The sequence below is a fragment of the Morone saxatilis genome, unplaced genomic scaffold, assembly GCF_004916995.1.
Source record: "Morone saxatilis isolate NCDOM2014 unplaced genomic scaffold, NCSU_SB_2.0 Contig14, whole genome shotgun sequence".
NCBI classification, from domain to species: Eukaryota; Metazoa; Chordata; class Actinopteri; family Moronidae; genus Morone; species Morone saxatilis.
Window position 1 is genome coordinate 3,774,402 of NW_023339696.1, and position 12,813 is coordinate 3,787,214.

The following is a 12,813-nucleotide window of genomic DNA, read 5'->3' on the forward strand; positions in this document are numbered from 1 at the left end:
TAAACGTGCCTATGGATTTCTGACAATCTGGGGAGCTTATCAACTCAGAATATCTACAAAGGCGGGACTTCCCATAGAGTAACCAATAGGTACATAGGACACTGGATGTGCTTTGAAAGGTCGTTCCTCGTAAACACGTCATTCCCGGCAATACTGTCCAATCAAATTAATCAAAGTGCATGTGGTCCCGCCCTCATAAACCTTACGACCAGTCAAAACATTGTAGTTCAATAAAGCTACATCCGATTGGCTAGAATGACGGACGTAACATGGCGGCGGGCCAATTATGAACGAAGGAGGGTTCTCTCTGACCAATGGGCGTTTAGGACGTAGACGCCGAGTTTATAAGTGACAAGGTGACAATCTGCACATCCCACATTCACTGACTGACGCTGTGTGCGAGAGCAGCTAATCCCGGACCCTCCGAAAGCCGTAACAAACCGGTAATATTTCATTTCATAGCTCCCACACTTCACATGTACTCACGTTGTTCTGTGTTTTGAATGCATGAGTGTCTGATATTTAAACTGGACGTCGGGAGTGAGTCGTGAGGAAGCTCGCTGTCATTGCTAACTAACAGTCGGTAGCTAGCAGGCTCGGTCGGCCATTCAATGACTTGGTTACTAGGAATGACTCCTGGTAGTATCCGTGCTCTCCGTTACCTGTGTGACAGGAAGTGGAGCAGCAGTGACAGGAGGGCCGTCTGTGAACAGTGGTGGTCGCTGTGCCGGTGCAAGCAGCGGGGCACACACCGGGCACACACCGGGCACAGCACGGCCCGGCTGCGTTCACAGGCACTTGAATGTAAAATGTCTGACAGTGTGGGGCCTAGCGTGCTTTGTATCAGTCCGCCGCTGCAAGGACAACCCGGTCCGAGACCTGCGACCTCATGTCGGCCGCTGTTGTTTCCCTGCAGCAGGGTCACTGTAGCAGGGGGTGCACTGTGTCTGCTTCCAGGCCCAATGTGACCGTCTCTGGTTCATTTTTGACCTTCAGGTCTGCAGACTGGTTAGCTTAGCAGCATAGCATAGCTTAGCTCCGGCGCTTCCCCTCTCATAGTAGGACATTGAGCCAAACCCGGGTCTAAACAGATGACACATTAGAGCAAGCTGACCTTCCGTCGGGCCTTGCGAGGGTTGATATCGGACTGCTGTTAACACAAAATACAGATGTGCTGGAGCCCCACCTTGGGCTAGGTGAATCTTGGAAGCAGAAATGCCCTCGAGGTTTCAGCTAATGGCGTCTGAAAGTGGGAGTGTTAAAGCCATTCATTGTGCAGCATGTGTGGATATTTAGCGGTTTATCTGGAGCTGATCCTCGCAGTTGTCGATGCAATTGGATTAGCCTCTTGGCTGAACCGGCCAGGAGCAACAGACTAGATTTGCTCTTCTCTATCAACTTGGTGCTAGTAGTCTTGACCTCTGCATACTGTTATCCTCTCTGTGACCGGGGCATTTTACCTCAAACTGGATTCTCTCCCGTGGAGGTGGACTTTTTATGCACTGGGAACTTGCTTACATGTGTACTTTGACCCTGAGCTGTGAACTGAAGGTAACTCCAGTCTACAGTGCAGCTGTCAAAGCTACAGGTCAGTGAAGAACAAACTGTAACACAGAGCTGCAGCCTCGAGCTGTATTAGATATATTAGACATGCACCTAACCCAGACTGCCAGTGCCCTTGTGAACTACATATATATATGCGTTCTCTAATACAGTGTACACTGTTTTTTGTCCTCTAGATGTCCACCTTTCTTTTGTTTTCATAACCTTTCCCCCATTGTCACGTGTTTGACAGGTGTTGGTGGCTTGTTTTAGGTTTGATTCCTGCAGCAGCCTTTAACCAGAACACCAAATCTGTGATTGTGCATGAAAACACTGACTACAGATGTAAACTGTTTACTCTCTCTCTCTCTCTAGCTTCCAGCCATGTACGCCTGCGCCAAGTTTGTCACTTCTCCTGCTGTGGTACGTCAGCTGAAATACTACTACAGAATATAATTCACATGTACAAGTGTAACTGTTGTGGGGTGTTAAGCTTTGTTTACTACTTGATTTAATGAGCATCAGTAACTGTAACGCAGCTGTTATCTTGTGAAGGTATTCAGAGAAGTATAAACCAACCTGTGGAACCCAAACTGTTAAAGGGACCTGACTACATTCAGTTTAATGGCTGCCTGAACTTTTGCCATCTTTATTTGTCTTCAAGGACACAGTAGTTCTGAATGACAACCATGTTTGGCTCGTGCTTTGACAGTTGAACAGTTGGGGTCATTTCCATGTCAGCTGACCTTGCAGCATTTAGGCATCTGTGTTGTGGAGGACAGGTTCCATATTTACATCTGACACTATGTCAGGACAGGCAGAACATCAGAGTGCAAGTTGTTCATACATAATGTATAATGTAGGGGTGGGTTGAATGGATACAGATGAAGTATTGCTAATGTATATCAGTCTTGCTCACAGCATTGCAAAATTGCCTGCTGTGGGCCAGTTATAGCCAGAGAGATGGATACCATTGTAGAACCAGCATCACTATTGTTTAAAAATATATGTACAGTATATGTAGCTGCTTTGCTATAACAATAATTTAAATTACTGATTAATCTGATCATTTTCTTGATTAGTTCATTTGTTAAAATGGTAAAGAGAAAATTTGATCCGTTTTCTCAAGCCTAAGGTAACGTCCTTAAATGTCTTTTGTCCCGGACAGATTCAGATTACTGCTAGAGGACTAAAGAAACAAGAAAGCGATCCCCTTTTCAGATGCTGAAATCTGAATTTAAAGAGGCAAAACAATTAAATCAAATTATCAAAATAGTTTGCGATTAATTTTGTAGTTAACAACTAATGACTGACTAATCCCTGCAGCTCTATATAGCTATATCTAAAACTACCTCTGAGAAAATCTAATCGATTTAGTGTGCAGTAATTTCTAGATAGTTTTGGTCCTTTGGTTTTGGGTGACATTGTGAAAGTGTGCTAATATGGTTACTTTTTGTCTTGTCTGTAGCTGCGTGGGGGGTCCAGAGTCCTCGCCCGGCCAGTCTCAGTCTCCCTCTTCAACAGACCTGAAGCCACAGTGGAGCAGCAGGTCAGTCCTTTGACCTTCAATGATCCTGCACCCAATTGTCTTTAAATAGCTGCTTACAACACACCTGACACATCCTGGGACGTGCATAGGGATGGCCGATGTTGATCACATCTAACTGTATATTGCAATGGGTATAAACATCTGGGTATAGTATTTTGTTTATCTGATAAATTGACCTTTTTAAAGGGATTGCATAATATCTGTATGGTGTAAAATGGTTCTGCAGTATTAAATAACATCCAGCATATTCATGAACAAAGATGTGATGGTTGGTGCTTTACTAACAATTTTGGTGTGTGCCAGCACTCCTCATATCCCGTCTGAACATTCACTGTAAATGTACTAAGTACTATATAGCAGACTGACAGTGGATATACTTGAATAAATGAAATGCATAAATGGCATTGAAGTCGGCTCCTGGCTGATGCAGTAGTGGCATGTACTTAGCTGTTTCTCCTCTCCTCCCAGGCCCTGTTGCCAGTCAGCCAGTCTGCAGTCCTGACCCGCTCCTTCCAGACCAGCGCTGTCTCCCGGGACATCGACACTGCCGCTAAGTTCATTGGTGCTGGTGCTGCCACAGTGGGTGTTGCCGGCTCAGGAGCTGGAATCGGAACAGTGTTCGGCAGCCTCATCATTGGCTATGCCAGGTAAAGGTTTGAATTCAGTTGTATTTGTATAGTGCCAAATCATAACAGGGGTTATCTCAGGACACGCTTCAAATAGACGCCCCTCCCCTCCCAGGGGGGCAGGGGGTGAGTTAGGGTCAGAACGAGAGAGAGAAAGCTAGGTGGGGTAGGTGCAACCATGATCCTCCATCTACCTCAATCCATGGGAACCTGTGATTAGCAAGCACAAACTCTGGGGAAGAAGTGAAGTTAGTAACCGGCATTAATGTGGTATTAATGTGTGCAGAAAGAGAGGAGCTCAGTGCATCAAGTCCCCCGGCAGCCATGGCTTACAGCAGTGTTCAGGACTCACCTGATCCAGTCCTAACTATAAGCTTTATCAAAGAGGAACGTCTTAAGCCTACTCTTAAATGTGGAGAGGGTGTCTGCCTCCAGAACCACAACTGGAAGCTGGTTCCACAGGAGAGGAGCTTGGTAACTGAAGGCTCTGGCTCCTGTTCTACTTTTAGAGACTATAGGAACCACAAGTAGCCCAGCATTAAGAGAACATAGTGTTCTAGAGGGGTAATAGGGTACTATGAGCTCTTTAAGATATGAAGGGGCCTGACCATGAAGAGCTTTGACCATTTTTTCACTCATGGTATGTGATACTCAGCACCCGTTTGGATTATCCACAGCGCCCTTGAGTGTTGCTAACTGGGGACGGCAGACAGTTTTTCAAATCCCTGTTATCAGTATTAGAACTTAGTCTTCACTAATGTGAGAATTTATAATCCAAAGCTCATTGAAATGGACTAGAGGCATAATAAAATTGAGAGGTAGCCCTGAGAGATGCCTCTTTTTTTTTTTTTTTCTTTTTTTCCATTAAATCAGTGCAGACTTCAACACAACAAAATATGCACCATAGAAATTGTATGATGTATGAACCCAGGTGTACAGCAGGTCTAGTGTACCTTTCCTCTATGTATCCCAATAAATGTGAAATTGACCGCATGTGAATGGGTATTTTTTCCCTCAGGAGATGGATCTGTGTGCCTCGCTTCCTGGGCGTCATGGATATCTGTGCCCCTTAGCAGTAGTACGGTCTCATACGTTAACATCTCCATGTCCCGTAAACCGAAAACCGCTGTTTCCCTAGCAATCCTGATGTTAGTGCAGTGGGTATTTCACCATCATATACCAAGGTGAAACGCAGGCAGTCCTTGATGTGCTGCACATGGAAATCCGTGTCAACCAAGGCTCAACCACACACTTGTATGCTATTGGTTGAGGCTACGACTTTAGCAGTCAAAGTTCACCAATGTTGAACTTCACACGATGCTAGAAATGAATCTGCTGCTCACATAGAAGTGGTGATCTGCTATTGACAAGCCAACTGCAGGGGATGGCAACCCACCGCTAGGAGTGGCTAGGCTGAAGAGACTGGACACAGCAGATGTGCTGTCTGAAACACAGCGCTACTCGTATCCCTCAATTCACAGCCCAGGATTACAATACCTCACACAGTCACGTAGCCCCCACCTCACTCGCTCTGGAAAAAACGCCTGACTGGAAACACCAGCAGTCTCGTTTTAGAAAATGCAGACTGGTCCACTAATTATCCCAGTTTGTCACAGCTGTGGCGTTTGATTTGCCGGCTCAACAATTTGTCAGTTTGATGAGTGACCCTGTTTATTGGCGACTCACAGCCATTGTGTAAACTAACTGCCGACTTTCTTAGGCAGAGAGTCTCCAATTAGCAGGGTCACAGACCAAGGAGGAGGGAGACGGAATGAAAAGTGAATGCCTTTTTGTGTTAATCACATGACACACTTGCAGAAGGCATCTAAAACAACCAGATTGCTGCTTAGTGTTCTCATTTGTTGTAAATGCAGAATGACTTTAATTTGTTTTCAGCGTTCGCTCACTCTGACATGAGCAAAACATTGAACACATGTGTCTTGTGGAAAAACACAAGCTGTGTCCACAAGTTTTGATTGTATGCAAATGAACAGTTAATTGGCTGCATATCTGACTTTGTGCACTTCTCCTCCACAGGAACCCCTCCCTGAAGCAGCAGCTCTTCTCCTATGCCATCCTGGGCTTCGCTCTGTCTGAGGCTATGGGTCTTTTCTGTCTGATGGTGGCGTTCCTCATCCTCTTCGCCATGTAAACCTGGAAACACACGCCCACAGCTCCCTTCACTCACCCGTTTCCTCCCCGGTCTCGTTTCCTTCCTTGCTCCCTTCTTCCTCCCTTCGTTCCATCCAGAAGGGGGTTTTCCAGAACGGGAACTCTGAATGAGCTGGTTGGCCGTTCCAATCAATGGAGAAAAATTAAAGGAAAGATATTACTATCTGAGGGTAACAAACCTCCAATCCTACATTTTTATGTTCCTACGCTTATTTTTGTTTTTCAGAAGTTTTATGTAAGACCTCACTTCGGTTGAAATAATCTGTCCAGAATAAAAGATTGGATAACTAAAAAGAGTCTGCAGTGTTTTCAATCTTTTTCTTTGCTAACAAAATGAACTGTTAATGCAAAATACAAGAGGAAGTTGTTGGAAGTCCCTCAATGTTTTCCCCTTTTCTAAATGACACTAGTTTGCAGCCACAAGTGTTTTTGTTAAAGTGGGTTTTTTATCAATTCTGACAGAATTGAGATTCCCATTGTGACCTCTGTAAAAACTTTACAACTTAGATTAATATCGTGATGATAGATATTGGCAAATGAGTTGCTAGTTGTGGAGAGGATAAAAAATGTCCTGCTTTGCTACATTTACTGATAACCTCAATCACATCATTTTCACATGGTTACTTTTTCCTATTTTCAAATGTGCTATTGTATCTAATATATATATTATATTAATCTTATATAGGATTTCAATTTTTACTATTTTTTGTTTTTTTGTTTGGGCTTGTATGTCTATTATTTTGAGTGACAGCTGAAGATGGATGGGGAAACATGGGGTGAGGGGCCGACATGCAGCAAAGTGCTACGGGTTGGAACTGAACTGGAGCTGCTGCACTACGGACTCAGCTTTAGGGAATGGGGCACACGCTCTCCAGGGGCGCTACTGAGCACTGATTTCATTCATTGTTTAGAAATGAATCCAATGATGGCGTGTATAACAGAGTGAAATCTATGAACACAATCAATCTGCAGTTCAGACAGTTATGGAATAACTAAATATTATCAGAGAGGGACCCCAGAGACTACATCAAATATGGTTCCATGGTCTGTATCAATTTAGGGCCCCTACACACCAAGAAGGTTGAGAACCTCTAGTTTGAAGGACCCCACTTGTGTTTTGGATGTTTCAACATTACACTGGGTTAAGCTTTTCCTTCCACAGTCTTAGTTTCCTTTCCTTTGATATCATGTTATGAAAAAACATTTGAGTTGTAAAACTTGATTGGCACTTCATTAGGGATGCAACTATTTCCAATCAATTACTTTGCCCATTACTTCCTTGGTTTACAGTTTGGTCCATAAAATGTCCAAGCACAGTTTCCAGTCTCAGGTGTCCTCAAATTGCTTTTTTTAATGCAAATTCTAACATAATTTACGGTGATATAAAATGGGGAGAGGGAGCAAATCCTCACATTCTATTTGGTTCATTTCTGAATGTATCACATGAACTGCTTGTCTGTAAATAGGTTGACTGTCATAGCGTAATTAAATGAGTAGAAACAAATGGCTGCAACAACACATTCAACATCATAAAAATAAATATACTACAGGAAACACACAGTAGTAGTGTCAATAGTATGTGATTGTAGGAGGATATCACAAGTACAGTATTGGTGGTTATACCAGATTCTGTCACTGTAATGTTCAGTCATAATTTATGACTCAATATTTTGCACATTTTAGCAGTGATTGATCTGGATGTCACATCAGAAGAGATCAGTTTTGGTAGACTATTGTAGTATCACTGGGTTTGACCTCCAAAGGCCTCCATAAAAAGTACAAAAAAAGGGTTCACATGTTGTTAGCGAACTTACCACATGATTATCATTCATGGCCGATTTTCCCATAAATTTTACATTTAATTATTACACTTTAATGTTCCGCGTACCACCACGCGTAATATTGCAGCAGAGCAATTTTACTTTGAAAGTTCCCACCGGATGTCCCGTGTTCTGTCGCCTCAGTCGGTCTGACTGCTGAGAAATCAGATCCTGAAGTTGCGTTGTGTGAATGGACTGGAGGGGATGTGGTCGATTTAAAACCAAATGTTCTCACACGATATTTCTCTAAACCTTTACCAACCGGACGGTGGGCTGCTTCATTAGCTGTAGCGAGGTGGACGAGGTAACTCTGCTGACGACTTTACACTTTTTTGGAGGCCTGAGGGGAAAAAACACACAAGCTAGCGATAAGTAACGTTAGCCACCATGTCGTGGGAAGAAATGCCTTGTTTTCTGGCCTCGCCTCTGCGCTCGGCTCTACCCCGTTCTTCTGCTCTCTGATCCCACTGGACAAAACAAACAGAGGTAACTTTCGCACTCAGCTGTCAATGCAGCTAACAGCTAGCCTTATAAATTAGTCAACACCAACGGTATTACTCTAGCTTAACGTTACTAGCTTGCGAGCCATGGCGGACAGCTTTGGAGAGCCGTCCAGCGGCGGTGCCCTTGGCTTAGGCGTTACCGGACAGGGCAGCGGGGCTCCGCTGCTGCCGACTTTGGGCAACTCTCTCCCAGGAGGACACTCGGCAGCCAGCGGTGCTCACTCCAGCGCTAACCCGGCCTCCCCTCCTCCTGCCGCGGCCGCGCAGAGTGGCCTAACCGCTGTGGTGGCCCCTATGTCCGCTGTCACTGCTACCACAGCCGGTTTTGGGAACACATTCAGCCCCGGCTCCGTGCCACCCGTCGTGGCCGTGTCTCCGACGGTACACGCTTCCTCGGCTCTACCCGGTGTCGGGCTAGGGGTTGCCGGGGTGGCAGGAGCGGGCCTCCTGTCCCAAATCCACGCCACTTCGTGGGACCCGACCCTCAGTACGGACTGGGACAATGAAAAGGCTTCCCAGCAGTGCATCCTGAGGATAAAGAGGTAATATAAACATTTGGGAAGTGGGAAACCAGTTTTCACAGTTTAATTCAAGGCCCTGAAATCTCAATGTAACGTATAAAAAATCGAAAGTGAAAGCTTTCCATAAAGTTTCAGCCATCTTTAGAAACCTTTAAGAGACTATGCAAATGACGGTAGATTTCAGAAAACTTACACTGTAATGTATTATTAATACACAGACCACATGTTAAACTTGAGATATAAGGACATGTAAACAACAGTGATTACTATGATGACTGTCTTTTTACAACTGTCACGTTGCTCAGTTGACCCAAATGACAAAAACACGCATTTCACTTCCCCGTTGTGGTTTGAGCCAAGTAGATTGTTTTGGATTTTCCTGCTTCTGTATTATCGAGATAGGCATCTATGGTTTTTCTGCTGCTATCTTGCACAATGAAGGTGGAATTTCATCTGTGGTCCTCAGAGCATTGAAAACTCAACAAGAAGCAGTGTCACCGGTACACAAGAGTTCAGTGTATAATAGTCCCAGTGATAATTGTTTACACCAAAGTTGTGGTCAGGCCAGGGACAGATCTCTGTGTACGATCTCTCCATCTCTACCATGACTTTTTCCTTTTCGGGAATCTCATTTGTGTCCCTCCCTGTCTTTCTCTGTCTCTGCAGGGATATCATGTCCATCTACAAGGAACCTCCACCAGGGATGTTTGTCGTCCCTGATCCTCAAGACATGACCAAGGTAAGTCTGAGGTCCCCTGTGACAACACAGTGACACCATGGCCCCATTTACACATGGTAATTTCCACTGTCTCATATCTGGATGCGATCAGGTGATAGAACGACAGCTCATTTCACTGTCACTTCAGACACAGACAGTGGCTGTTCCTACGCAGGGCTTACTGACATGGTTACACTTGGGAAGGGTAAAGATCACACGAGATGCATTTACATCTTTTCAGCATCTGGATGCGTTTAATCTTAGCTTTTTTGATATCCAGTAGTTATCCTATCCAGCCAAGACTCATGACCTAACAAAGTGGGGTCTGTGACCATATTGATCAATGCTTCCCATTGATTGTGGGCAGGGCCAAAGGCTCCAGACAATATCTGTAAAGCCACAGCCATATGCTATTTATACTGATGTGCTTTTGCTTTTCCTAATGCTACTCTGACAGTGTTGTAGGGATTGCTCTATGCAAATATTCACTTAATTAAAGGATCTTTTTGCGGTGTCCAGATAGCACCCGATGTACCACGGCTGAGTCCCCCCCCCCCTCTCTCCCCACTTTCTTGTCACTCTTCAGCTATCACCATCGATTAAAGGCCATAAAAAGCCCCCAAAATGACATTTTAATATATTATAACTGAGGTTAGGTCTGAGCGATATGGTCTAACAAAAATCTTCATTTAGTTTTTTTCAAACGTGGGAACAATTCATGACCGAATGTTTTCCTTTTTAAGAAAAACACAAGAAAACTAAAATATTATTAAAGCCACATGTTTTTAATGTTTTTATGACTAATAAATACAAGACCTGTACCACCTGCATGACTGTCATCATTACGCTTGTTTTTAGTTATCTGCTGTCAGATGCTCCAGCAAAGTAAAGCACAGTTTAGTCACTTTCAGAACCGAGAGAGCAGGAACGTCCGCACACTAATCCGTCTGCTCTTGTTGTTTGTGTTTTGATAAGACACCAGCCTGATATGATGTGCTACCTGGCCAGATGTTAGGGACAAACTTCAATATGCAGACTCTTCTTCATTCAAAAAACTGAATGTGCACACTGGGCCTTTTGACCCGTAACCAGAGATAATGCCTCGTCAACACACAGAGAGCACAGATCAGTGTCTGTCCCTCTCATAGGTGCGACTGCTAAATTCACTGCGAGTTAGCCGGAGCCAGCTAGCCACACTACAATCACACTCTTTAAGACGATCAGACAAATTGAAAACAAACTCAGAGGTTAGCTAAATGTACTGTATTTGGACCGTAAACCAAAGACGTGGAAGGAGGCAACCCACGCTATCCTTACCGGCTAGGCCCCTTGCTTTTTTTTTGAAGAGATTGGTCTCTAAAATTGACGGTGTTTTGTGAACAACATAGGGCAGTCCATCAGGTGTGTGTGTGGTTGAGTGACAGAGAGCAAACAGCAGAGGAAGAGGGGAGCAGGTTGTCAGTGAGTGCAGTCTGCAGCTTCTCAAACTAAAGTAAAGCTCCTGTGCGTTTGTGGTTTCCCTACTGCTGGAAGAGTGAAGGGCATTGCTGCGTTGAAGACAATGTTTGGCAGTTCCATGCGGCTGTGCATGGAGAGGAGGGTCTGTTCACACATGGTCAGTTGTCTTTGTTTGTGTGTGAGAGAGAGCGACATAAGGAGCTGGGCAAGGAAGGGCCTGGCCAATCAATGCGCTGCCCCGCAGCTCTACAGTCAAATAAGATTTAACCCATTTTAAATAGTAAGAAAAATAGAAAATCAATATGTGGCAGTCGATGTTGATGGTGTGGTGGGGCGCCACAAATAAATCAATGTATGGGCAACACTGTGATCACTCTTTGTCAGTGTTTATCACTGTAACTGTATCTCTGTCTCTCTGCTTGACAATTCAACATTTAGAATATGAACACTTTTAATAACAATAACAGTAACATTAATCTTTGATCATTTTTACAGAAGAAAAGATGAACTGGAAATGGTCCAAAAATCGATTTGACAAAATAATCTTAACTTAACTGAGCCATCTCCATGACAACCTAACAAACTTGATCTAATTCTGATGAAGACCATTAGTTGTGGGTAAAAGCTCTGGAAAAAGCTAACCAGTGCACATTGAGTTAAGATTATTTTGTCCAGTAAATTGCTTCATTTATTACATTATTCATAGATTGTTTGTGAGAAGCAGCCAGTTTGTTGGGCGCTATCAGGGACTTCTCCAGCATGTGTCACACTTTGACTGCCTTGATGGGGGTTTCCACTTCAACCAGAGTTGAAACCACACTGGGAACTACGATTAACAAAAAGGGAAGAAGTGAAGTGTTGAGGTCATGGAAAACTTCTTCTCTCTTTTCTACATGTCGTCCTCACATGGATGTTGTTATATGTATTCCAGGATCTACGTACCCCTTTGATGATCTCACTCAACCTTTTCCTTTTTCTTTTATTTCCTGCAGATACATGCCCTGATCACAGGGCCGTTCGACACACCATACGAGGGCGGCTTCTTCCTTTTCTTGTTCCGCTGCCCCCCAGACTACCCTATCCACCCACCGCGGGTCAAGCTCATCACCACCGGACACAACACTGTCCGCTTCAACCCGAACTTTTACCGCAATGGCAAGGTCTGCCTCAGCATCCTGGGGTAAGTCAGGGTTCATTTGTTTCATAGTTTGCATGAAGGATTGTTGGTCATGATGACAAACAATTAGTGTGTGTTAATACACTGTAAACTACTACCGGTGTATGGTGCTATAACACGTGTGTGTGTGTGTGTGCTAAAAAATGACATGAATTCAGTACACCAATATTTCTCCTAATTTCCTAGAGATGGGAACTCGAAACACTGGTTAAATTAAAACCAGCGTTAAACAGGCTGGTGCAACATGCCTTTCTCCACACCCGCACCTGTTCTCACACTGTGTTGCAGACTAAGAGACAATAAAGAACCGTCTCCGTTTAGACCCCTGAAGAACCCTGCGTAGGCCCTATTCTGTTTTCTTTTCTTCCACACCCACGGCAACAATTGCTCCAGGAATTGGACTAAAAAAGAAAAAAGTAGAGAAAGAAAAAGAAGACTTTATTACGGGCAATTCGGTATCGAAGCTAAAATCCTTATACAATTCCCCCATCCCTACGGTTGGAACATCAAACACAAACACAGGGGTAACGCTGTTCACAAGCCAGGTGTCATTGGTGATAGGGGTTCTCCGTCAATCAGACGACTGGATGGAGATGAGGACAGATGAGATACTACTCTGGGCCTGGACACTCCATGCTGCGAAAAAACTGTCATGTCCTACCACACACACACACACACACACACACACACACACGACAACACACACACACACGGCACACACACACAC

The 12,813-nt window shown here is 44.3% G+C and overlaps 2 protein-coding genes across 2 annotated transcripts in view; both read left to right on the forward strand.

Moving 5' to 3' along the window:
- The first annotated feature begins 329 nt into the window (after positions 1-329).
- atp5mc1 (ATP synthase membrane subunit c locus 1) lies at positions 330-6,185 on the forward strand. Its single transcript, XM_035655496.1, has 5 exons — positions 330-443; positions 1,918-1,965; positions 3,011-3,091; positions 3,560-3,738; positions 5,755-6,185. Exons 2-5 carry the CDS (start codon positions 1,927-1,929, stop codon positions 5,867-5,869), a joined length of 414 nt encoding a protein of 137 aa, XP_035511389.1. The 5' UTR covers positions 330-443; positions 1,918-1,926; the 3' UTR covers positions 5,870-6,185.
- A 1,661-nt stretch (positions 6,186-7,846) lies between these two features.
- ube2z (ubiquitin-conjugating enzyme E2Z) overlaps positions 7,847-12,813 on the forward strand; it is a 9,193-nt gene continuing 4,226 nt past the window's right edge. Inside the window, exons 1-3 of the mRNA XM_035654981.1 lie at positions 7,847-8,754; positions 9,400-9,472; positions 11,902-12,090. Coding sequence (XP_035510874.1) covers positions 8,297-8,754; positions 9,400-9,472; positions 11,902-12,090 — 720 coding nt within the window. The 5' untranslated portion in view covers positions 7,847-8,296. The remainder of the gene's footprint in view (positions 8,755-9,399; positions 9,473-11,901; positions 12,091-12,813) is intronic.

What these genes read in the sequence shown, in the direction of transcription:
- atp5mc1 (XM_035655496.1), top strand. Translation starts at nt 1,927, where the DNA reads ATGTACGCCTGCGCCAAGTTTGTCACTTCTCCTGCTGTG. An exon ending in TTGTCACTTCTCCTGCTGTG is followed by an intron (nt 1,966 to 3,010) that starts GTACGTCAGCTG and finishes TCTTGTCTGTAG; the next exon opens with CTGCGTGGGGGGTCCAGAGT. An exon ending in AAGCCACAGTGGAGCAGCAG is followed by an intron (nt 3,092 to 3,559) that starts GTCAGTCCTTTG and finishes CTCTCCTCCCAG; the next exon opens with GCCCTGTTGCCAGTCAGCCA.